The sequence below is a fragment of the Neolamprologus brichardi genome, chromosome 2, assembly GCF_056152115.1.
Source record: "Neolamprologus brichardi isolate AB-2024 chromosome 2, ASM5615211v1, whole genome shotgun sequence".
Classification (NCBI taxonomy): Eukaryota; Metazoa; Chordata; class Actinopteri; order Cichliformes; family Cichlidae; genus Neolamprologus; species Neolamprologus brichardi.
The window spans coordinates 18,589,020-18,615,354 of NC_142105.1; the positions used below are offsets into that span (position 1 = coordinate 18,589,020).

General features: G+C 39.8%; 1 protein-coding gene across 2 annotated transcripts in view; it reads right to left on the reverse strand.

The window, feature by feature from the left end:
• nrg2b (neuregulin 2b) overlaps positions 1-26,335 on the reverse strand; it is a 73,543-nt gene that overhangs the window by 11,118 nt on the left and 36,090 nt on the right. The window contains exons 2-6 of one of the 2 annotated variants that reach the window (XM_006781845.2): positions 19,552-19,714; positions 16,821-16,939; positions 16,272-16,395; positions 6,834-6,892; positions 1,884-1,907 (exon numbers count right to left, since the gene is read on the reverse strand). In XM_006781845.2, the coding sequence (XP_006781908.1) occupies positions 1,884-1,907; positions 6,834-6,892; positions 16,272-16,395; positions 16,821-16,939; positions 19,552-19,714 (489 nt within the window). The remainder of the gene's footprint in view (positions 1-1,883; positions 1,908-6,833; positions 6,893-16,271; positions 16,396-16,820; positions 16,940-19,551; positions 19,715-26,335) is intronic. The other variant, XM_035911793.2, reaches the window with a different exon arrangement.

The following is a 26,335-nucleotide window of genomic DNA, read 5'->3' on the forward strand; positions in this document are numbered from 1 at the left end:
CATCACAAACACAGGATTTTTTGAATTAAAACAAGTTGACACCAGATTGACTGTTTTGCTGCCTCCTGGTGGTGTGACCTATTACAGCCCAACAGCGATGTCACAATTTACCACCTTAAGTTGAAGCTAAAAAGCGAAACATTTTTATCAAAGAAAAAGGTTTAAATAGCACCAATGGTGTTATGGTGTTTATTTTGTTATTTTACATTTTTACAATAATCTAATTCATAGCTCATATTCTTGGGAAAAACTGTGAACGACTATACTGTTTCTTTAACGTGCAAATCTCCTGCAAGAGTTCTTGTACATTGGGAAACTAACCAATTTCGATTTAAACGGACTCAACAGTACAGGCGTGGAAGTCCCCGTGGATCACATTAAACTTTATTTAGTTCATAACACAATATGGTGATGGCGCGTGAATCCTGTAGTGTATCCAATTCAGATTCTGGGGACTGCTGCGGCGTAACACTCTGTGTCAGAACGAAAAGCACAAAACACAGTGCAACAAATAAACGGAACGTGAGAGGGAAGAGAGAGGGAATAAAAGCAGGAAAAGCAAAGTGGTGAAAAAGGAGGAAGCAGAAGGAAATACACAGAGGGAAAGGAAAGAGGCTGCAAGGGGAGCAGGGGCGTGTCCAGGAAAAAGGCCCAGGAGAAGAAAGAGGCCTGCGGGAACCAAAGACTGACCTGACTTTGTCCCCTTATCAACTAACTGGATTATCGAGGTCACTGCATTGTTAGTTACGGCCAAATTAACAGTAACTAACGGTAACTTTTTGTTTTCGTCAACCTAAATCAGTGTCAGTGTGCCCCAGGGCAGCTGTGGCTACAATGTAGCTGGCCATCACCAGTGTGTGAATGTGTGTGTGAATGAGTGTAGATGTAGTGTAAAGCGCTTTGGGGTCCTTAGGGACTAAGTAAAGCGCTATACAAATATAGGCCATTTACCATTAAAATCTTCTGCAACACAAATATTTGTTTGTTCAAATGAGTTTCTTCTCAGTTTACATTAAAACTAATGCCGTTCAGTGGTGCCTGAAACCTATCATTAAACCTGCCAAACAAAACAAAACAAAAACTCTAGACACGCCACTGAAAAGAAGGGAAAGGGGGGAGGGAGGGCACGAGGAGAGTCTCTAAATAAAGGGCCTCTGTAGGGATTGACGAGCCTACGAAAGCCTCGGCCCGGCATTGTGTGTGTGTCACAGGGTACTGATACAGAAAGGCAAAAGGAAATGGGAAGGCAAGCTCGCTGGCACGGTGGGGCCAGCAGCGATCGTGATTTAGGACAGGCAAGCTCTTGACTCTGACACTGAGTCAATCAAGGGCATAATAATAAGGACAGACTATATAGTCAGGCTTTTTTTGCTGGCTTTTGGCAGTGCTTTGCAAAAATGCTCGCAGCTTGCATGTTTTTGTTCGACGGGCCGCTGAAACCAATATGCACACTGCCAAAGCCCGGGGGACGAGCCAGTTACTTGTATTAATCAATGATGCAAAACATTCGCTGATTTTTCTTTTGGAGCAAAGAGGCAGCTTTTTGCTTTTCTGATATGGTGTCCAGATAAACAGTTTGGAGTCGTATCAGGAGCCCCTTACACTGAGTTTGAATGCACCTCTGCACGTTCTCTTATTATTGTATCCCTTCCCAATGAATTTGTCTCTTTCTCTAGCGTTGTTAGACCAAAAAAAGAAGAGTGCATGCAAAGACGGGAGGTTAGGTGTCTTAAAACCAAGTTAGTGGGCAGGAGAAAAAGAAGGACAGGTTGTGAGAGACCCAGTTGTTGGTTTTAGAGAGAAGATGGCACAATAATGTGTGACTGTGAGAGGATCTTGGCACATCCTTTAAGCACAGCAAAATGAATAATAATGTTCCATACCCATAAATTCAATTCTGAGAAGCTCTGCCAGCGCAGAAAGTTGTCGTGGTAAAAAGAAAGAGACACATAGGGTCAGGTGTAATGTCCACTTTGGAGCAGATATATTATTTCCATGTCCTGCATATGCTGAACCAGGATATAAGTTAATTATAGAGTGACTGACACGCGTACCGTCTAGTAACAGACAGACAACTCAGACAGCCTCAGCTCTGTGATCCCCAGAAATGACAGGAAAAACTAAACAAAAAAAGAAAAACCCAAACAAACGAAACCAAAAAACAGGCAGAAATCAAACACGAAGGGAGAAAATGAACCAAAAGCAGAAGGAAAGAGAAACAGCAGGCAGGAAAAGGCATGCAGAGAAAGACTGACAAAGACAGCAAGACAAGAAGCCACATCACTTACTGCTATATTTACTAGACCTCATTTCTGGAGTAAACAACATTGGACAGAAACAAAATCAAAAAGGACAAAAAATAAGACAAAAAAGTAAAGAAAACAAACGATAAAAGCAGTGAGTTTCTCTCCAACATAAAAACACAGTACAGTTGATGAGGCCGACACAACAAATGGGGGTGGGTGCTGTAACTCATTCGCCTAATGGCAACTGTGTGCCTTTGTACTGATTACAGCATACCTTCTGTATAACGCTGCTCTTAGAGACTCTCATAGGATTTACAGAGAGATCATCTCAGCATTCCCAATATTTCTGGCCTCACATGCATTACTGGCCAGAACAGTCCACCCTAACTTTTAACTTCTGTAACCTTGAGCACTGTGTGTTAATACTGCTAGAAAATGACACAAATTGATTTAAAACAGCAGAGGGTGTTCCTTCACCGTCACAGTGCAAAAGAAAACACAGACAGACTTCAGCATGAACACAAGGCTTGATGGTGGGGTCAAAAATAAGCACACGTTAAAACCTGTTCTTGCTTTAAATGTGACATTATTCAGTATAGAAACTTCAGCAATAGACAAACAGAAACAAAAGCACAACATGAACGTGAAGCAACACTGTATAACCCCTGGAAACAAGAAGTTTTATCTCGGTGTGATTGCTTGGGCAGCTACAAGAAAGAGCTTGTTTGTTTCTGTACAAAAGAAGCCAGGTGCTAACTTTAAAACTGTTCATTCTTTAAGCAGAGATCTCATCCCATTAATTATGTGCCTGTGCCAATATTGGCCGACTGTGTTTCGCTATCACTGCCCATGCAATCACAGGAGAATGACCAAACACATTTCTTTCATCCCTCTGATTTAAACAAGTGTTCAACATTTTGGGAAATCCACATATTTGACTTCCTGTGTAGTGGGTTTGGTTATGTGGAAACTGGTCGTGTTTTTAATATGTTTTGATTGCTGATTGGAGCAAAAATGCTAACGATCGGAGAGAAGGGGACAACACAGTCCTGTCTCTCCAGGAAGACATTCGGAGCGTTGCGCTTGGTTGTCACAAATGAAAAATGAGAGCAGGGGAACAGGAGTTTCGCAAGTTACATCCCACCCAGCAAAAACCTCTTTGAAAAGACACTGAAAAGACGACCCTGACAGACGTCTAAACAACGCTGATATTTGGTTCAAAACGAAAAGGTGAAAAGTCGTATTCTTAGGTTGCTGAAAAGACATCTGTTTGCACATCAGTCTGAATTCGTAGTGAACTCCTCTGAAAACGCATAATTTAACCCAGAACCTTCTTGCTGTCAGTAAACACTGAATTTATTAGCCCACCTCTTATGAACACAGGGAAAAACAGCCAAAAATGATAATGCTATTTATTAGGAAAATAACAAACTAAATTTGTGTTTGTGGCTGCACACTGTGTGTTCAGAAGTGTAGGTAATTTACTCTAAGTAAAAATAACCAAATAACCAAAAATATTAATGCGTTTTATATTTTTTAACAGTAAATTTGAAAATTCAGAGCTAAAAGCAAAATTTATATTTTAGTATTAAAAATATAACTTTGATCAAAGTGCTTAACCATCAGTGCTTAAGCAAAAACTTACCTTGGGTGGCGCTCTAATAAATTTGTACGGTACATGCACTGTATGAACATAACTTGGGCAGGCTGGTGAAAATATGTGGAATTCAAGTCTATGTAAATACGACCTTTCACCTTTTATTCTTCGCCTAAATTTAGACTTACAGTCATCAAAAAACAGTCATTTGGTTCTTGTTAGATTTTAAAATTAGGTAAATATAAGCTCAGATGAACAACAACACGTGGCATATTAGACTGTGTTATTATTTACTTAACAAAATCTAAGACAAAATGCAGAAGCAGTGTGTGGAATTAAGGAATTAGGAGTTCAGAGGTTAAGCAGCAGAGGTGCAGCTAATCAAATCCACCTGAAAAACTGATAATCAGCAAGTGTGAGCACCACTATAAAAGCTACATTTTGGCAGTTTGCTGGTATTGAGGAAAATCTCAATCAGCTTAAAGATGTAGTTGTTGCTGCCTATCAGTCTGGGAAGGGCTATAAGCTCATTTCCAAACAATTTGAAGTCCATCATTCTAGAGTCAGAAAGATTATTCACAACTGAAAAACATCCAAGACAGCTGCCAGTCTTCCCAGGAGTGGACATCAAAGCTAATTCACCCCAGGGTCAGACCATGTAATGGTCAGAGAAACTGCAAAAAACACAAGAACTACATCTCAGACTCTAAAGGCCTTAGTTAGCATGTGAATTGTTACAGTACAATTAGAAAACTGAACAAGTCTCATGTTTTGCCAGGAGAAAGCCTCCTTTCTGTAAAGAGAGCGAGGCAGTACGGCTTAGATTTCCAGACGTCCAGAACAATGTCTTTTGAACAAACGAGACCAAGGTGGAGATGTTTGGCAACAATGCACCATGTCTGTAAAAAACCAAACTCAGCACAGCAGCACAAACACCTCATAGCAACTGTAAGGCACGGTGGTGGAGGGATGAGGATTTAGGTTTGTTTTGCAGTCTCAGGACGTGGGGACCTTGCACTCATTGAGTCATCTGTGAACTCTTCTCTATACCAAAGTATCCTAGAATCAAATGTGAGGCCATCTGTCTGACAGCTAAAGCAGAAACTGGGTCATGTAACAGTGAATCCAAGCACAGCAGCAAAACTACAACCAAACTGCTGAAAAAGGGAAAATTAATTACTTAGTTTTTCACTTCCTTTTCACAGAGTGCTTCTGCATTTTGCTTTTTGGTAAATGAATAGTGTAATATGACATATGTAGTTGTTATTGTATGTTAATAATTTTAGAACCAGCTAAGACCCATGTAGTTTTTATTAAGTCCTGATACATGAAACCTCAGAAAGAAAGTACTTTGTTTTTCACATGACTGTAAAAGGGAAGTCTTTTAAAGGGTAAAACTGAGGGGATATAAGCCATAGTGGCAACTTACAAAGAGGACTGATACAAGAATCTTTAGCCTAACTTGGTAAAACGACTGGAACATTTTAGGAAAAGCTTACTTGGCTCTGTTCAACACTAAATAATTTAAAAGGTAAAAACATTAACCTCTTAGCTCTACTGTTTGTCTGTAAATAACAATATTCCAGTAACTCACTGCTACTAGCATCAAAACCCCACAACTTTCATTTTTTTACTTTATTTTTTACAATTACACAGTAAATATATAACAATTTAATTTACTATAACACTTTACTGTTTGGTGGTAGTAACATTTTGGTACCTGTGGACAGAACTAGGCAAGCTGTTTCCCTTTGTTTCCAGTCTTTGTGCTAAGCTACGCTAACTTGTTAGCTATCTTGGCTATAGGTTTATATTTAATGTATCTGTATCACATGAGTGGTAATAGTCTTATAGCTCTGTTCAGAAAAACAAATAAGAAAATTTCCCAAATGTTAAAATATTCAATTTATTCAAAAATTATGTGACAATTTCTGAATGTGTTCGAAGTGAACCCTACATGAAAAGTTCAAGCAGCGTTTAGCAATATGCCATAAAAATATTTTATCGGATGATCCATGGGTGCTTGTAGTGAAAACAGCTGGTAGTATATACACAGTATATCGTAAGCTCTTAACCGTCAGAAGAAATAACCTCTAAGATGTAATTTGAAGAAAGTCAGATCAATATACACTGACACAGGCCCTCGGTTGAATAACGATGAATGGTACTTTCAAACCTCATTACTTGAAGACTTAAAATGTTGAAACATTCAAACTCTAAATCTTATTTCCATTCACTTGCCAAATTGTTGGGATTTTGGGCACATTGTCACTGTTAACAAAAACTGGCAGCTGTTCAAAACAATGTTGCAAGGACTCAACTTTCCAAAATGTAAAATCGATCCAAGATTTTTCTGCTAATAGATTCTATCCACATAGTTTTGCCTTGATTGCTCAATTCTGGCTTCTCTTTTCGCTGCTCCAAAACAAGCGTCACCAATGGATCATCTACAAAGAAAAGTGACAAAGCGATTCAACGAAAGCAAATAACTTCAACCTCCTGTGTTGCTCATTATGTTAATTCTCTGTCTCCTCTGTTTCTTTTAGTGCAAGCCTCTGGATCAAGCTGCAGCACGAGAACTTTTGGGTGTAATTTACATGACTGATGTGCAGAATTTTAAGATGTAAGACGAGGCATAATGCTTATTAAGTTGTTTATTTTGGAACTGTTTTGTAGATCCAGCGTACTTTAAATAGGGTTTCAAGCAGGTGAGCTGGCAGGAAAAATAAATGTAAATATTCCTACAGTGGTTGCTTCTGGTTACTAGAGGAGCACCACAGAGGAACCAGGGGAGACAGGGAGAGAAAAGGGTGGACACAGAATCATGCAAACATCACACACACGTTCACATACATACGATAACTCACATTAAACAGACGAGCAGGTATGCAAACACACACGCACACGCATACACTCCCTCCATTCAACCCCTCCAATGTAGCATGCAGCATCTCAGTGGGAAAGAGACAGACAAGAGCAAATGGACATACTGTAGAAATTGGCCATGACGGAGTTTTGACAGCGGTCCCCCGTATAGTCATTGGGACACCTGATGGAGGGAAAACGAGACACAGAGGGAGGGGAAGGAAGGTTAAAGTTACAGCGGGAAGAGAGAGGATAAAACAGGAGGAAAGAGAGGAGGAGGAAGACACAAGGACAGATAGATAAGAGGGGGAGAGAGGAAGGGAAGGAGGGAGACGTAGGAGAGGAGAGAGATGAGGGATTAGAAACATCACAATCCACCAAGTACAGAAAGAGAGAAAGAGAGAGACAGAGAGAGAGAGAGATGACCTGCATACTGTGACATCACCGCCATCAATATGACATCACTGCTACAGTTCAGACATCATCACAGTCGTGGGGGTTGTGTGATGGTGGTGCAGGAGATAGGAGGGGTCAAACGCACAGCCGTTAGCCTCCAACCCCTCTCACACACAAACACAGGTGTAGACAACACCCACAAAATGCATACATGAACAACTGCTTTATGGACTCCCACTCGTTGTACTGGAGAAATGTATTAAAACAATTTATTAACCATTATATAATATGCAAACATATTAACAAAACACAGCAGTCATGAACCTGATTGTGTCCAAACCTGTAAGTTTACAGTGGTCTCCACTCAAGACCGATGCAGGATCTATATGTTAGCCAGCAGATATAATTCTGGGCTGTTTTTACACATATAAACAAGAAAGTGAGTTGTTTGAAAAAATGCAGGAGGATGATATGATGTAATCGGATGCTAATCTGTGAAATCACTGTTAGTGGAACACGTTTTATCATTTATCATGCTGAGCTCTTTTCAATAAATGCTCTACCCAGAGGAGGAGCTACCATGTAAACGTCTGTGATTTTGTGCCTCACTTTACTCTTTGCCTCTCTGATCATGGTCATTTTGATGTTTGGTCCGCCATGTTTTTCTCGTCAATTACATTTTAGTTTTTTTGGTGAAGTGTGGGCAAACACAGTGACTGTACCCTGAGCATACATAGGTAGCAGATGCAGAGCTAAAGACTCCAAAGTTAGCTACGGTTTACCTTTTTTGTTAAAAGAGAGTTCTTCCTTCCCTCTTTTGCCAAGTGCTTGCACATACTGGATCGTCTGGCTGCTGGGCTTTTCTCTCTCACTAATATTGTCGCATCTTTACCTTGCAATACAAAGTGCTTTGAGGCAACTGTTACTTTATTTTTAATTATTTTTGGTGAATTCAGCTGATTTCAGTGCTGGCTGGATGATCTTTTGAGCAAGGGAAAGATTGTTTTCAATGATTATTTCAGTGTTTTCCTATTATATCAAACAGAACTAACGCGTTAACAAGCTAAAGGCGCTAACGTATTAGCACCCTGCAGCCCCTCGCATGGGGCAATCTGCGCTAAACCGCTAACGGAGATTTGCCGCGTTAATGCGGTTATGGCGTTAACGTAATTTTAATGAGATTAACGCTGACAGCAGTAGTAAAAATTTAAGCTTGTGGGAAGAGAAATTATAACTGCACTCAGGTAGCTTAGCTACCTGAGTGCAGTTATAATTTCAATAAAACACAATAAAATGTGACATAATGATGGCCGTTAATCACTAAGACACTTTTTTACAGAATAACTAATACAAACACACACACACACACACCCATCTATGGCAACTATATATATATATATATATATATATATATATATATATATATATATATATATATATATATATATATATATATATATATATAATATGGCTGTTTTGCCATCATCAGCTGGCTATTAATCCGAACCATTTCACTGAAAACATCTCCTGCCTCAAATGTATTAATGAGTGTAATATAACCAATGCTTAGCCAACACAAAGGTTAGACTCCAAACCAAAATAAAGAGCTGAAAGATACGAAAAATCCTCTCTCTTTGGGTGCGTCTCTACAGCGGCTGGAAAGGCAGGCCTTCCTGTTTGAGTCATGCTGGTCGTTAGTCATGCATTTTCCATTAAACGCAGTGTCCCTGCTCTGTGTAATGCGATGTTTATATGTACTCCATAAATAAATCATAAAGAAACGAGGACCTGTAATCATGGCACACGCTTAAAACCGAAGCATTTTCCACAAGTCTAAAAAATGAAAGAGCGCGCAGACAGAGAGAGACAGCCCTCCACAGTGTGTGAGCATGAAAACGGGTGGAATAGGTTTTGGTATTTCTTGGGCATAAATAACAGCAACAGTTTACATGCAGCTGCAGAACGTGGTGTTTTGTTTCTGGATGGGTGGCGAGCTGTCAGCAATACCACGAGCTAAACATGATTCATATTCTGGCATCAGCCATCAAACTCACAACACTGAAACTGCAGCTCCTCGCTGCATCACAGCAACTAGAAAATTGACGCATGCCAATTATTGGTATTTTGGAGGCTAAATATTGATTTTGACATTCTTATATTAATCTTCATTCACTCACTAAAACACTACAGGACCCCAATTTTAAATAATGCCTTTCTGAAAATTTAAAAAAAATATCTGTAAGAGTGCTTCAAATCCAGAAATGTCTTAAATTGTGTTTTATAATGGGTGTCGAGGCTTTTACCCAGCTGGGAATAATTGATGTAATCTCTTTATTGCTGTAATTGATAGTAGATCAGCTTTTACTGCAGTCAAATGAAAAATAGACATGTTATAGAATATCTTATTCAGCTGCAGTGCACATATGCTGTAGATGGATCATAACAATTGACCACAGTTTTATGATATCATGGGTGTGGCCCCATTACAGTTATCATAGGATGGAAGAAGCTCTCTGGCGATTTCACCTAGGCCCCAGTAATGACCACACTGTATTTATTACAGTGGTCAACCAATTTATCCAGTTTGAAACGCAAGGAGCCTCGTCTTCCCCTCATGCACACACTGTCCGTATAACTGACTGGGTATCCTTTTCTCCTCTTTCTCACCACTAAAGAGACAACTTGCATTTTGAATCAATTACAGCAAAAACCCTCAGTAGAGCCCACTCAGCAATTTCCCAGAGAGATATAAATAGAGCAGAGAGAGAGAGAGAGCGGTGGGAGACACCGGGTGCAGATGCAGCCCTATGCCGGCAAAGCTTTTACTGTATATCATCTCTTTTCTATTTCTTTGCACCCGTTTTACCCTTTGCATTCCCATTTTTTCTACTCTGTACTGTTCTTTCAGCCCCCAGATCAAGTGGAAAGGAAAGGGGAAAAAAAAGATAACACACCTTTTGTTCCACCCATCTGAATGAATGTGGTTATATTCATTATTCAAAGGGCTCATCAAATTTAACAGAAGAACCACAGGCAGTTATGGGCAAAACGTTCACAAGCCTGACCTCTTGCCATTTGTAGATTAGATTAGTTTAGATTAGATTATCTCTACTGATTCATGAGGGGAATTTCGGCATTTTCCACCTATAGCTTTGAATACACGACATACTGTTCTATGCCAGCATTCAGACTGTAGTTTAGCAAGTTCACATTAATCAGAGCAGGGATCTGCAGCTTTACACAGAAAACCAGAGGCACACCGAGGTTTAACTTGCCCACAGCTTGGTGGGGGAATGTTTGCCTATGCTCATCTTTAATTTACCCTCCATACTCTGTTTAAGCCAGGGTGCCTTTCTGTATGTGCTGTCCTCCACTTTAACCTACAGACTCCATTTTGCAATACAGCATTACTTTCTCCTTCAGGGAAGAGGAGATTACAGGTTCCTGTGGTTGGCACAAAAAGAATTTTAGAGATGTTAACAGTTCTTGCTGCCTGGCTATGTTTTGCAGTGGGTGGATTTGAAGCTGTCGTGCAGATTCGAGAGTGTTGTTATGCATGTGTCTGTGAAGCCGGGTGGTAGTCTACATATCTCTGAGGTGAACAAGCAGCACAGACACCTGCAAACAGCAGTCTTATTTACATCCTGTTATCCAATGGCCTTAACAGACAGGCCAACAAAGGATGACAAAGCTGAGAAGCTACAGTAACTCTCTGGAACACGCTGGCTAGTCTACTGCTACTTTACTGCTAGCTTGCTGTGTCTTCTTTAAATATGCAGTGTGTTGTATGCAGTGCAATCATGCACACGCGGTTGTGCAATCCTGCACATTTTGCATCGCTAAACTGCTATACGCAGCTCCTAATGTCTATATGAACCCTCTCAAACAAAGTTTTCTGCTTGTCAGCACCATGAAAAAAACATTCTGATTTATCCTTCAGCGATGACCCAAAGGTATATCAGATGAGAGGCAGAGAGCGAGTGGAGGGGGAATATTGGGAGAAAAAGAGAGTGAGAGAAAGAGAGAGATGGAAATGTAAAAACAAAGAGACAAAAAAAATGGAGATCTGAAACAGACACCTCTGGAGCTAAGGATGGATTTCTAGCCGAGACATCCTATTGTACAGAAAGCATAAAAACAAAGCTTCTGACCATGCATGACTATACACGCCATCTGTTAGCCACACTGTCAGAGGAAATGTTTGTTACACATCTACAAAATGACCCAACATGTATGCCAGTTTAGAACGGAAAGACTAAAACCTCTAGTTCAGAAAACCGTTGAAAAATGAAGTCAACTTAGGCGACTTCGATATCTGCTTTTAGGAGTTTATCGAGAAACTGTATTATCTGAACTGGTGGCATGACCAGCTACTACTCCATTTAACAGCTCTCCAGTATATATAATGACTATTTTTAACAGTGTATCCATTGGGTTAAATTGTGCTTGTTTAGCCATACTGTTAGCTAAAATCTTAATTGTTTATTTATACTTTTTATCAAGCTACTTCAACCTTTGATACAAATGTTTCAATTTCAACTGCTAGAAATACTTTCAGCTAAATATTTCCAACTTTTTAGCTAGCTATTTCAACTGTGTCCATTCTGTTTTGACAAGTATTGTGCCTGTTTATCTATACTGTTATATAATATAATATAATAATATAACAATACTTAATGTTTTATTTTCATCTGATTTCCATATTTTTAGATAATTATTCTAACTTTTTATTCTTAATTTAAGATAGCTATTTCAATTGTTTATCTACTGTATTGCATGAAGCTTCTTGCCTGTTTGCATTCATCTTTTAAATTACTTGTGGCCACAGTTTGCTACTGCCTCTGGAAGTAGCCTTAACTCAGTTGACTTCAAATTACTGGAGTCTCTATGGCAATGCCTACGTCCCATTAACAAAGGTTGTAGCTGGGCAAGCTGAGAAACCAGGAAGTTTTTTTTGCACATGCGCAATGTTGATAAGCTCTGAAACTGAGGCAGCTGCTGGCTTTGCTTTCACTGCTCTGAGATCAGTGCTCATCTGCACATGGTATGGAAACAGAGCTAGCATTAGAAAGTAAACAAGCCCTCTATGATTTATCATTGTAACAGACAAGTTTCCTCTTAATAACCAACTTGACCATGATGTGTTATGAGGAGCAAGCTTTTAATAACTCCTTTAGCATGTTAGCAAGGAAATGATTAATGAAAGGTAGGATATCTGGTTTATTGTCAGGGTATTTGGCTCTGCTTGCTTGTCTAGCACGCCACTGGTGCATGTTGATCGGTACTGAATCACTGAATCATACTTATTATTAATCTCTGTCTCTCTTCCACAGCATGTCTTTATCCCGTCTTCCTTCTCTCACCCCAACCGGTCGCAGCAGATGGCCCCGCCCCTCCCTGAGCCTGGTTCTGCCGGAGGTTTCTTCCTGTTAAAAGGGAGTTTTTCCTTCCCACTGTAGCCAAAGTGCTTGCTCATTGGGAGTCATGTGAGATTGTTGGGTTTTTCTCTGTGTGCGTTACTTTAGGGTCTACCTTACAATATAAAGCGCCTTGAGGTGACTTTTGTTGTGATTTGGCGCTGTATAAATAAAAGGGAATTGGATTAAACTGAAGTACTGCCAGCTAAAATTGTTTAAAACTGTTTACCTTTCCGGCTAGCTCTTGTAGTTGTCAGCTACATCCTATTAGCTATTTATTTGATTTTTACTCATAGCCTTCATATATTTTATCAACTACTTTAAAGAATTTTATTTGTTTAGACATTTTGAATGGCTAATGATGTAACTAGATGAGTTTTGTTATTATTTAAGTTTTTTTGCTTTTTAATTTTTTGTTGCCTCATTATTGCCTTCCGTTTATCCTTTAACTTCTAAGTCTTCAGCTCAAACGTGTTTATCTCCCCTTTTTTCTTTAGTGAGCAAGGTGATTAAAGAACTGAACTTCATGATTAGTTAATATAATTTTTCCATGTACCCCCTGGCTACTAAAATATACCCCATGAGGTACTTAACGCTTTGATTGGGAATGACTGGTTTAGATTTGTACAAAGCTTTGGCTGCAAATACAAAGTCTATAAAACTTACAAACCTTTCTATAAATGAAAAATATATATAAATAAATCCTGCAAGATAATTGCTAGTAGTGCAAGGCCAGGTAACACCTCCGTTATTCTAGTGCAAGGCTCTAAAAGAAAGTGCTACAAGCTGCAAACAGGTATTTACCATTATACTGTTACTTCCCATATGCAATCAGTTATGATGGCATGTCTGCTACAACAGTTTTGCTCTGGAATAAGTTCATATAACACAGCAGTGATTCATCTAAGAATTCAGTTCATGAAAATTTTTGCACTTGCTGTTCTAAACACCTACCAGTCTGGTAGCAGTTTCCTAGGAAAAATCCTCCCACTCACAGGAAGTGATGCATTTATGTTTACAGTTCAGTGGATCATTAGCAGTGAAGTTTTTAATCACTGTGGGGCTGTGTCAGAAAAGTTATCACTACATTTCACGTCCTGCTTGCCATGATTGTGACCAGTAGTTTGTCACTCAGCTTGTCCTGTCTCCTACCTACTGGGACAACAGGAAACATGGTGACACAAACAGTGCATAGGAGAAAAATGGGAAGTAAAGGGGGGAGATAACTGGAATACTAATATTTGTCAGGCCTGAGTGATTTATATATTACTCACATTATCCCTGTATTGAAGCCAGTACCTGCTAAACATGGTTTCTTTGTGCCTGTCTGTGTGACGTGCTCATATATTTGTGAAGGATCCCACCAGACAATCGTTAAATGTTGGACCCTCCAAAGAAAAGAAAGTCAAATAAACATTAAGAAAATTGACTTTACTGGGATGATGTGCAGTTGGTAGCTTTAGTCATATAAATGCTGATGTGAAACAGCTCACTGTCAAGTCTTAGAGAATTTTGCCGTACATAAAAGCATGAGAGGACAACATAAAGTGCTAGCTACGTAGGCACGGAGAAACCTGCAGGGAATGCTCTGTGTCAAATGTAGGATAACTTCACTGGGGTGCTAAGCAGACAGAGACAACAACAAAGTAGACAAATAATGCACTAAACATGGAAGCATTATATTTGTAGTTTGTTTGTTCCTAAATACAGATAATGTTCTTCTGTGTCTGACGAAAGCTATTAAAGGCACTATAATATATCTTTTTAACAGTTAACCTCCAAACCAAGGGTCAGGCAGGATACAGATTAAAGTTGTGGTTTACAGATTTATCCAGTTCATCTTTCAATAAAAAAATATCACCACACTTAATTTGATGCCTATTTTACCCTCTGCCGTATTTTTTGGACCAAAAGGTGCATTAAGCGAAACAGAACGGTCAGATAAGTCAAACTTTACTCAACTCATTCTTCTTTCTTCCTCCACTTCCATACCATTGATTCATTAATGTGGAATTATCTCACAGCTGCTCTATTCCCATGTTGTTGCAGTATATTAATGACTAACCTCGTATTGTGGCTGGATTATCTCAGTTGTTCTCCTGACTGAAGTTTGGTCCATTTATGGCATCCTGCCATTTGTCCCTAACCATCAGGAACCCTCACGTTAACTTTTATCGAGTGGAAAAAAGTTAGCGTTCATCCTCCAGCTTCACTGTGTTTATGTTATGCTAACATAGCTAGATGGATGTTGATTTTCCATGGAGAACAGAGGTCGTGTCAGACCATCTTCTTGGAAAGTGAGAACTAACAATCAGATTATTGAAAAGAAAAAATGTATTTGCATTTGTTTGTGCAAAATTATTTTCTTTGATTAAATGACAACTAATATGGTTCTGTCATCTCTGTGTACACAGAATCGTATTACTAAAGATTGTTTAAAAATAACAAACACTTGAGCTGTTTACGACCAACCGCAACATACAGTAGAGATTTACACTACAGTTTGTAAAAAGATTTTATCTTAAATTATTTTCTAACCTCAGCTAAAAAATGTCAGCATGATGGCATCTGCTATATTATTCTAATTGATAAAGAGATAATAAAAACATTTCATAAACAAGCTTTCTGATTCTAGAAAATCAAACAAGGATGTCCAGGTGACGTTTAAAAATTTCCCCAAATGTAATATCCGCAACGCTGGTTCAACTTTTATTTTGAGCTAGACTTTGAAAAATCCCAGGTGACTTCCTTCATAAGTTATTCACAAACTTGGGTGTCCATGAGTCCTGAAATCCATCATGCCTCTTCTGTCCTCGTTGCTTTGGAGTGCCCTCAGCTTGCAAATTGTTTCATGGTAACATGCCAACAGAGTGACCGACAATAGAGACAGCTGCTAATATACAACGTCAGCAGGATGTCCTCTTCAACTTTTCAAGCCAGTTTAATTCTTCTGAGCAAGGCTGGGCTTAGAAACATCATTAAATCCCGAAGGGCTCCAAGTGGACTGCTATGTACGTTGTATGTTGTTACCTAGCATAAATGTGTTTCACAATACCATTGCACATAACACTGACTGTTTAAAAAAACTGCAAATACAGTATATGTATAGTATTGACCGTACACTCTATCTATAAACCTTCCCTGCGCACAGTCCTCACTCAGCATATTGACTTTTTTTTTTAAGAAAACCCACTTTTCCCTTGTGACAGGGATGCTAATTGTTTCCACTGGGTTTACTGCCTTATTGCTAACAGTTGAAAATTACTCCACCAGTTTTTCAGTAATTTGCATCTCATCTAAAATAGTCTGGACTCATTATTTTCAGTGTTAAATAAATAAATAAAAAAAATATCCAAAGGCATTTATACATTAGGCGAGGTTTTGTTCAACACCTGTGCTTTTCTTCCCATTTCACAGACAGACCTCACTCTAAAATGAATTCATCTTGGAAACAAAAGCATTAAGTGAATGGGCACATTAATGTGCAGGTGAAGATCGGTTGCATGTTTTTGGAGCAAATTGGTGAAAAGTGAAGACAAGAAGCCTTTAGACACAGCCGAGCAGTCAGGTGGGCTGCAGTTGTGCATGTCGAGCGATCATAACCAAGGAACAGAAGACACGGTGACCAGCAACAATGACATCACAGATAGACAGAGAGAAAGAGAGAGGGACAGAGACTGGGTGGAGAGACAGAGGGAGCTACACAGTGATGGCTGAGAGGACGGGGGACCGACTGAGAAATAAACTTACTTGCAGGACAGCTGGTTAATACCATGTATGAAGTAACAGTCTCCTCCGTTGACGCAGTAGGACTTCTCAGAGTCATTGCAGTGCCGCGCATGACTCACACCTGGAGACAGGGTTGTGGTGGTCACTAGGAGAAACACAGATTGACAGAAAAGACACAGTGCATTACGCTGCAATCCTGCATGCGACACCACAGTGTACACAGGCATTAGTCACTTTGTTGTGAGCTCCAGCTCTCCATTGGTTTTACAAGTGCAAAGGTCCCCGGGATATTTGTATTTTCTTATTCCAACCTTAAAGCTGAAAAATTAAGATATATTTGCAAGTAAGAAAAATAATTATTCTGTTTTTACAACCGCTGCCTCTGCTTTACGTGTCTGCGTTATCCCCAGCCAGCCATGTGAAGAGAACACATGATGACAGTGACCGTAAACAAGGTTTGTGCTCGTATGATCAGACTCCTGCATCAAAAGATCGGACGTATTTGAGCGATAGATCAACACAAACATCAGCACATAGACAGAAGGACAGATAGAAATAAGTTGTTCTCACAGATCTGCACGCTGATTATACTCGTGGCGTTTTCTTGTCCTACTGAGTTTTCAGCCACACAAGTGTAGTTGCCAGAATCTTCCACACGGACACGACTGATCTGCACCTTTGAGTTTTTTCTTGAGCAAAAGGGAAGGAGAGAGGCAGAGACAATGTCAGTTATTATTCTTTCAAAAAGAAAAGCATTCATCTACTTGTTTTCAGCATACATAAATGTAAAGACAGCTAACTTTGTTTTCTGTTTGGACATGCATTTACTGACCGTTTAAAGTACTTTTGACATCAAGTCACAGTTTATTTATTATGGGCACTACCTCACATCTATGGCAATTTTAGAATGAACAATTAACTTGAATACATGTCTTTGGGAGAAAGCACGTACAAACTCCACACAGACAGACCCCAGCAGGGGTCTGAATCAGGAACCTTCTTCCAGTGAGGCAACAGTGCTAACCACTACCCCACCAGGCCTTTGACGATGACTCGGTAGTGTACTATGGGACTCTAAAGTTTTTTTTAGCTGGAAACTAACACTTTAGTAGCCATTGAAAGGAAAAAAGTATTGCTTTTATTAATTTGAGAGCATGTATTTATCAAACTGTACCTTGTGTGCATGTTTTTATTATTTTGTGCAGAGAAAGACTACAGCACTACGGCACACCGGCCCTTCACCCCCAAACTAGCCAGGGGGAACTTGGCCTATGTTATATATGAATGAGGGGATCTCTAAGATACTGACTACTATGGTTTTTCATGTAGGTTAAGCACCCAGTGGTCAACTTGAAAAACAGGACCTCCACTTGCACAGAGAGGATGCTGTTCTGGCAGGTAAAGGGTAGGAAAACTTAGAGAAAAAAATAAAGTCCACATAGCCTGAAGCATATTAGAGCTGGTAGGCTCCAATACTGCCTGCAATCAGAAGACGTTTCAAACCTCCATCTTAACCAGGTTTTCTCAGTGCACTAAAAACATCCTATTGTCCCAAACGTCCTGTGCTAAAAATTCCTGAGCCCCACACGCAGACGTGTCTCTTGTCATCAATGCAAATCACAAAAGCTGCAGTTGTGTTTGTTGCTTTCAGCTGTTTGTAGGGCTCTTTTCTCTGTATTCAATATGCACAGCTACGTGGCGTTACCTAAAGTCACAGGATCTATTTGTGCATCGTCAAAGATAGAGTGTTGTACACATGAGTATTACTAATAAAACGAGAGAGCTCAACAGTGAAATTAAGTAAAAATATTCATATTTTCCATTTTGATTATACGAATTTTGATTATAAGCGATAACGCTGCAGGCTACAGCATCATGAAACCAAATATCTGTATATCAACCTTATTTTAACAGAAACAGGTTTTATTTGTTTTATTTGCAGTAAGAACTACTCTACTCTCACTGCTAAAGTGAAACAGCAATGCCTCTGATTGGCGGAGGTCACTGTTACCACGGAAATGTTTAAACCCCTGGACAACTGGGAGGAGGGTGATTGCAGTAAGAAATGCAGCACGTTACCACACTGACAGCTAGACTTTACTTTACTGAACAAACTAAAACATATATCAAGACTATGATAATGAAAAAAAAAACCCATTTGTGGTCGGACATCATTTGTTGTGGAATCTGGGAATTCCAATAGATTACAAGCTGGGTAGATCCTTCATTGTCAAAAGTGATTATATTAATTACATAGTCTTGTACCCTTGCCATTTTTTCCATTTTCTTTTCATTTTTGGTCCAAATCAAATCTTTTCATGGCCACAATTCACAGGTTGGCTCGGCTCAAGACTTTAACCTCCTGGGACCTGGTATCCACATATGAGGACATCACATTTTGGGTTGTCTAGACCAGCAGTCCCCAACCTTTTTTGTGCCACGGATCGGTTTAATATCCGACAATATTTTAACGGACAGGCCTTTAAGGTGTCGAGGATAAATACAACAAAATAAAATGCTACGACCAAGACAAAAACTGTGGTATTTTGTAAATATAATAATAAATGTGAATTCACTGTGTAATTGTGTAACTTTATTAGCAGCGTCCTCCTGAAATGTGCCAACAACATTGAGAGTAACATCCTCCTCTCTGTCCCTTAATGCTCTCTGGTCACTATGGTAACGCATAAATATTTATTTCACAATAAGACGCACAACTACAACATGGGAAAAGACCCAGGGAAACCGAGTTAATGATAAAAACCCTGAAATCACATAAATTTCACACTCGCGCCTCAACTCTCGCAGCCCGGTACCAAACGGCTAACTGCTGGTCAATACTACATTTTGCTCTACAAGGATCTGATATCCACTTAGAAAACTGCACTTATTACACTGCCACTGTTCTTAAAAAGAAATTAAAAATGCATGCCATGAAAGAGTTCAGGTCTTAGGAGGTTAAAGTCGTTATATCGGGATTTTCTGAAATGTCAGTGGAGGAAATGAATGGAAAACTCACTTCCCAAAGCAGAGCCCTTAAAAAGTGGGAGGTCACTGTTGAGCTCTAAAAGGTGAAAGATGATTAAATGCTCCATAGAGCAAGAGAAACCTGTCACATCAACTCCAGGCAGAAATATAACATTGAACTCATTCTTATGAAACTATATTAACTTGATGGTTACTCATTGTAGAACAGCGGAGTGATAGCATCAACCAAAGCAGCTGTTATAGTACATGTGGATGACAGTTCTTGGTTTTTACATCATACCCTAAGAAAAAATATACGCTTTGGCACACTCACTTGTTGGTTTTTATTTTGAGGTCTCTGCCTTTCTGAAGCTCGTGTCCATCTTTGTACCAGCGGAAGGAAGGGCTGGGATTCCCCGACGCCTCACACTTCAAGTACAGCTTCTTCCCTTCCATCAGAGATTGGCTGCTAATCATCCGCAACTTAGGAGCAGAGGCTGGCCAGAGAGAGACAAGAGACCAACAGACAGAGGGGCAGAGAAAGGAAAATCAAAGCTTGCATTATTGAAATGAATGGCAGGCATTCAATTAATCTATAAATGTAATTATCTGAGTGTGCCTTTTTCCCATAGTGTGTATGTTTCTTTGAGTGTGCGTTCATCCATTGTGTAACCAATGGAAATCTATAAGTGAAGGTTTAGATGTTGACCTGAGGGAACAGGTCAAAGTTCACATGGCTGAAATTCTCAAAGGAAAAACAAGGACAGACATTATACACAGGTGCATTAGCTCCAAAGCTTAACCTTAACCCAAATCTAATTCTTCAAGCCTAGAACAACCCAAAATGTCTTTGCCTTCCACAAATGTCTTTACTCCAGATGTCTAGAAGTCAAATTAGTCCTTGCAAAGACAGATGTGTAAGGATATAGAGAGAGGAAAGGCTCTATGGTAAGGTGGTCTGAATCCTGAAAAGCAAAGACAAACTGAAACCTTGTATCGAGGAAAAAGTCTTGCCACAGAAACTCTCTGCAGTAGATTTTCACTATAGAGCAAAGTGTGTGTGTGTGTGTGTGTGTGTGTGTGTGTACGTGTACTTCATCAGTCCCAGGAGTCTTTCACTCTCTCTCTTTTCTCCTTAAAAATTACAACAGACTGCATCACTGACACCAGCGCAGGCAACACAAGCACACAGAAGCTAAAGCAAAGAGACAGCTCAGCACCATCTACTACCATTTATAACACACACAAGCAGTGAAACACCCCGATTTTACCCCACATGTGCACACACACTCACACACAGACACAGTGCAGTGATAGGACACACTTGATCAAATGGAAGACAACTGTTGTATAGGCTCCTCACAGCACTGCTGTATCTTCCATTACTTCTCACATAGGTGCAGTAGATACACTCTAGAGCTTTAGGCATCTATATGAGACTTTGTAAGTCAATATATGATTGTGTTCATCCTGTCAGTTGTGCAAACATGACAACTACAATTAGCTGCTGTCATGGTTCTAAGGTTTTGTGCTTTTGAATTCATAGTGAACATTTTTGAGTTTGGGGTTCTGATTAAGCTTTACTGTTATTCTGCTGTGTGAAGTTTTCATTTTTGGGTATGTTGATCATGGCTGTTGAGCAAATTCAATACCTCTTTTGACTACGTTTTTCCTGTCAAGTTTATTTTCAGTTTTACAATCCTTTGTTTGGGTTGAATATAGAGTTTTATTGATTATAGTTTTCTGTCTCATGTTCATCTCTTTGTGCTAATGTTTTGGTTTCCCTTTGTTTTCCAGTCTGGCATCTTGTTAGTGTGTTAGTGTTCATGTCTGTATTAATTTTCATGGTTCTTCCTTGTTTTATTTTGAAGGTTGGTCTTCCTTCATGCATTGTGTTAGACTTACTTCCTGCTTTGGGTTTGTGTTAATTACTTATCCTGTGCACCTGTGTTCAGTTCCACTCCTTTATCTACTTCCTAATCAGCTGCCTGTGTATATATAGTTCAACCTTTTAGCCTTTTGTGTATATGTGTATATAGTCTAATCTTCTCCGTGTCCTTTGGTATTATCCCTTCAGTCTTAAGCATCTTGCTTTTTTTCTTCATATATATATTAGTGCTGTCAGCGTTAATCTCGTTAATATAACGTTAACGCCATAACCGCATTAACGTGGTAAATCTCCATTAGCAAGTTAACACAGATCACCCCGTGCGAGGGGCTGCACGGTGCTAACGCGTTAACACGTTGACAGCATGCAGCCCTCACACGGGGCGATTAACGCTGACAGCACAAATTTTTACATTTGTGTTGTTTTGTTCAGCGAGGGGCTGCACGGCACTAACGCGTTAACGAGCTAACCGTGCTGATACGTTGACGCCATGCAGCCCCACACACGGGGCGATCTGCTAATTTGCTAACAGAGTTTTGCTGCATTAATGCGGTTATGGCAATAACGTTATTTTAATGAGATTAATGCTGACAGCATTATAGATATAGATACACACCAACCAGTCACAGAATACACATTTTCCCTTGTGATCGGAGGTTGCTGACCAGTCTCTAGGCCTGTGTGACTGCGGCCTGAAGTGGCTTAAAAACGGTAAAACAGGATATAAACTTTCTGTGTCCTCAAGTCTCCGCTCAGGTTCCTGTGACGTAAAGCTAATCAGCACACAATGAGTGCAGACATCCACATGCCTGCCTGTTTTTTGTGACCTTGTGGACTAGCCCGTAGAGAATTTACATTACACTGCACCAACTACGCATGTGCCCAGACAGCAAACTTCAAAGAAGTATAACAGAAATAACTACTGAATCGTCGGGCATCCAGCTGTCCATGTCCACAACCAAGTATAATCCAGGCTTCTACATGGAATTTGCCAACCGATCCACATGAGAAATGAGCTAGCTGATCTACATGTAAGAAAATCTCGTAAGCTCCCATAAATATTATATTAAAAGTGAATGAAGCCACCATGATGTCACCCTGTGCTTTGTAAGGTCCTGTTTGGAAGTTGTGATCTACACATTTTCGCCTCTTGGTGTTTCAAAACTGGGCTTGGTTGATTGCAACAAGCTCCCATTTGTGCTCGATGACAACTCGTTCTTTTCCTTTATCTCCCTCCCTCGCTCACAGACACATTGAGCGCTTTGAGTACTCCGGGAGAGTAGAAAAGCGCTATATAAGAATCAGTCCATTTACCATTCAGTCCATAACGTGTATGGCAGTCCATTCTCCCTGCAGCACGGACTACACTGCCTATGATGTTACATTCTTTAGAGCTATACCTGTAGCATTCTAGCTTAGCACAACAACAACAAAAAGGTGCTCTATCACCCAGGAAACACGCAGAGAGAGAGAGACGTCACCCTGTAACCATGGCAACCGTAACGCTGCCGCCTGGAACAACAGAACGTAGCCGTCAAACAAAACCCAAACAGTCCTGACCCGCGACAATATGAAACAGGGAAGTACCGTCGTGTAATCCATTTATTTCAACAAAGTAACTGTATTCTAAATACCACCTTTTTAAACGGTAACTGTAACGGAATACAGTTACTCATATTTTATATTTTAAATACGTAACGGCGGTACATGTATTCCGTTACTCCCCAACACTGGCTGTATGGCACTCTGGCTTGGTCTTCTTTTTTACTTTAATGTGGGACCAAAATTTACAAAACGGAAATGTTGTCTCAACTGAAACCAAAAACTCATCTGGAAGTTTACCATTAAAAAGAATGTGGGTTTAAGGCAAATCCACATAGCTTTCACCTTTGTGACCTGGAAGGTATGTCCAGGTTTTCTGCGTAGTCCATCTACGCTCCAAATACTCCAAGATAGTCAAAACTGAGTTGTTTGGCAAAAATAAATACAGAAGACAGCTTGTGATATTTTTTTTGTAATTTCAACAAATCTCATGAAAACCAAAGCCACACTCCAACTAGGAATTACTGTGTATCCAACTTGTGATATGTTTCATTTCTTTAAGCTTTCTTTGTGTCCTAAAGTTAAAAAAAGTTTGTCACACTGTTTATGGTGTAGTTTATTTTATATACTTTATATTTAGCCAGAAATGCCCTCTATGCCACCAAATTTATAGAAATTCATCGACTTTTCTTGCTTGAGTAACTTTTACTAAAACCTTAGACACCATCTGTTTAAAAGATGGTGTTGCCCTTTTAAAATATGACTTTTAGTTTTTAGCCAAATGGTTTGGTGCTGAATGCCACAGAGGAAATAGGAAATTACACAGGTGGAAGTCAGTCTAGAAAAAAAACATACAAACTCTGAATGGATCTGATAAGTAGATCCTCCACGAAGCACCATCCAAACAGCTTGCAGTTATATAAGTGGGATTCAAGTGTGTGTTTGTGACTCACAAGAGAACAAGCAGGATGCCTACTTACATTTAGTAAGATTTAGTGTTGTCACAGTCTCCGCACACACTGGATGTATAATTCCACGTCACGCCAAAGTAAACCATCCCAGCATCATCACATGCTGTCTCTGTCGCGCTCCATGGCTCCTGGTTTGTAATGAGTAATGCTGAAGAATAGCAGTGTGGACATCTTCAAAATACAAACTTTTGAGTACTTCACTTACTATTTTGATATGTTCTCCACGTGCGACTGTCTCAGTAATACGTGGATCCATTGATCATCATCTTTGACTTGCAGGTAATGTCATAGCCAACACTGCATTTATGATGTTAGAGATGCTTGACTTAACGTGTTCACAATAACATCAGGTCAAAGTGTATAATTATCATTCACTGCAGTCGACTGCATTCTTTAGAACATTTTAGCATCTTTCAGCTCACTGTTTTGGTTTAAGCCCCCCAACTGATCTCGTTCAGTCTCATCATTCTTATCTACAGGCAGCTGTTTTCAAGGAAGAAACAAACAACTGGAAAGGCAGTCAACAAGCTAGCTTTGAATACAGTTGTGCATTTAGCCCAGAGCAGGTAACACCTGCAGCTTGGTTATCTGTAAGTGATTACTTGATTTACTGACGGCTATACAGTCTACAGTTTGTTGTTATTATCAGCATTGAGTGAACAGTGTCACCAGCATCAGGCTTTTCAGAGTAGATAAATGTATAATAAGAAATTATTATCCTCACTCTGTTTAGTCATTCTAAGTCAAAATCGGGTTATGATTAAAAAGCTTGATGGTTCAGTCACATATAACAGAATTACATGATGCGTCAAGAGAATTATTATGTTTTTTTTCCAGCTCCATGTTTTTATTCCCGGATTCTACTAGTATAGCTTTGCATGAATAACAGTTCAAAATAATCCTTATTTGTCTTATGCTGGGTTTTGGTGTAGTCTGAGTCAATACTCTGTCTCTTTCAGGCAATTTCGCTTCCTCAAACTTTAAGTTGACTTTCTTCTGATTGGCTGCCCCTCACAAACAGAATATCTGAGCATCAGGTGGCCCGGGCCGCTGTGTTCACCCTGACATCACAGAACAACAAGAATGGAAAACCTGATGTAAAGAGTTTCAAGGCCTGAGTTTTGGACTCACAGGGCTTACGTGCACATTCACAAATGGAACAGTATAAATATGACAGAACCCAGGCTGCACGTGGAAAGCCGACTTGTTCTGCAGTGTGTTCCTGTTTCTTCTCATCACAATAAAAGGTTTTATCTAATAAGGACTGCATGATTACTGCACATAAAACTGCTGGTAGAGCAGCACAAAGCACAAAGCAAGTCGTGTTGTGCTTCTTCACATTCAGCTACAGAATAGCTTCAGGCTGTATTTTTCATGTATCCAGAAGCAAGAATGAAAAGAAATGGTCACATTTTTCCATCTGTGAATACAGTAGTGTGAAAAAGTGTTTGCCCCCTTCCTGACTTTCCATTTTTTATGTTCGTCACACTTGTTGTGTTTCAGATCATCATACAAATATTAGATACAATAATAAACAAAGATGATGCAAGTAAACACAAAATGCAGTTTCTAAATGAAGGCGTTTATTATTAATGGGGAAAAAAACAAAAACCTACATGGCCCTGAACCTGATAAGGGGTTGGGCCACCCTTGGTAACAACAACTGCAATCAAGTGTCATTTACAGCGCTGTGGAGGAGTTTTGGCCCACTCATCTTCGCAGAACTGCAATTCAGCCACATTGGAGGGTTTTTGAGGATGAAGCACCTTCTTAAGTTCATACCACAGCATCTCAGTCAGATTCAGGACAGGACTTTGACTAGGTCACTCCAAAGTCTTCATTTTGTTTCTCTTAAGCCATTAGGAGGTGGACTTGCTGGTGTGTTTTGGATCATTGTCCTGCTGCACAACCCAAGTGCGCTTCAGCTTGGGGTCACAAGCAGATGGCCGGACATTCTCCTTCAGGATGTTTTAGTAGACGGCAGAATTCATGGTTCCATTTACCACAGCAAGTCTTCCATGTCCTGAGGCAGCAAAGCAGCCTAAGACCACACTACCACCCAAATATTTTACTGTTGGTATGATGTTCCAGCGTTACTTTTACACAAGATGTAACGGGACACACACACGTTCCAAAAAGTTTGGCTTTTGTCTCATCAGTCCACAGAGTATTTTCCCCAAAGTCTTAGGGGTCATCAAGATGTTTTCTGGCAAAACTGAGACAAGCCTTTATGTTCCTTTTGCTCAGCAGTGATTTTTGTCTTGGAACTCAGCCATGCAGGCTGTTTTTGCCCAGTCTCTTTCTTATGGTGGAGTCATGAACAGTGACCTTAACTCAGGCAAGTGAGGCCTGCAGTTCTTTGGATGTTGCTCTGGGTCTTTTGTGACCTCTTGGGTGACTTGTTGTTCCACTCTTGGGGTAATTTTGATTGGCTGGCCACTCCTGGAAACATTTACCACTTTTCCATGTTTTTGCCATTTGTGGATAATGGCTCTGACTGTCCTTGGATCGCGGCATGATGTCTGGCACTTTCATTTGGAAACTGCATTTTGTGTTCACTTGGGTTTTCTTTGTCAAATTTGTCAAGCATCTGAGTGTGACAGACTTACAAAAATAGGACATCGAGAATGGGGCAAACACTTTTCCACACAATTCTATGTAGATAATAAATCTAACATTTTTTTCTAATAGTAACTGTTGAACAAGCAACTTTTTAA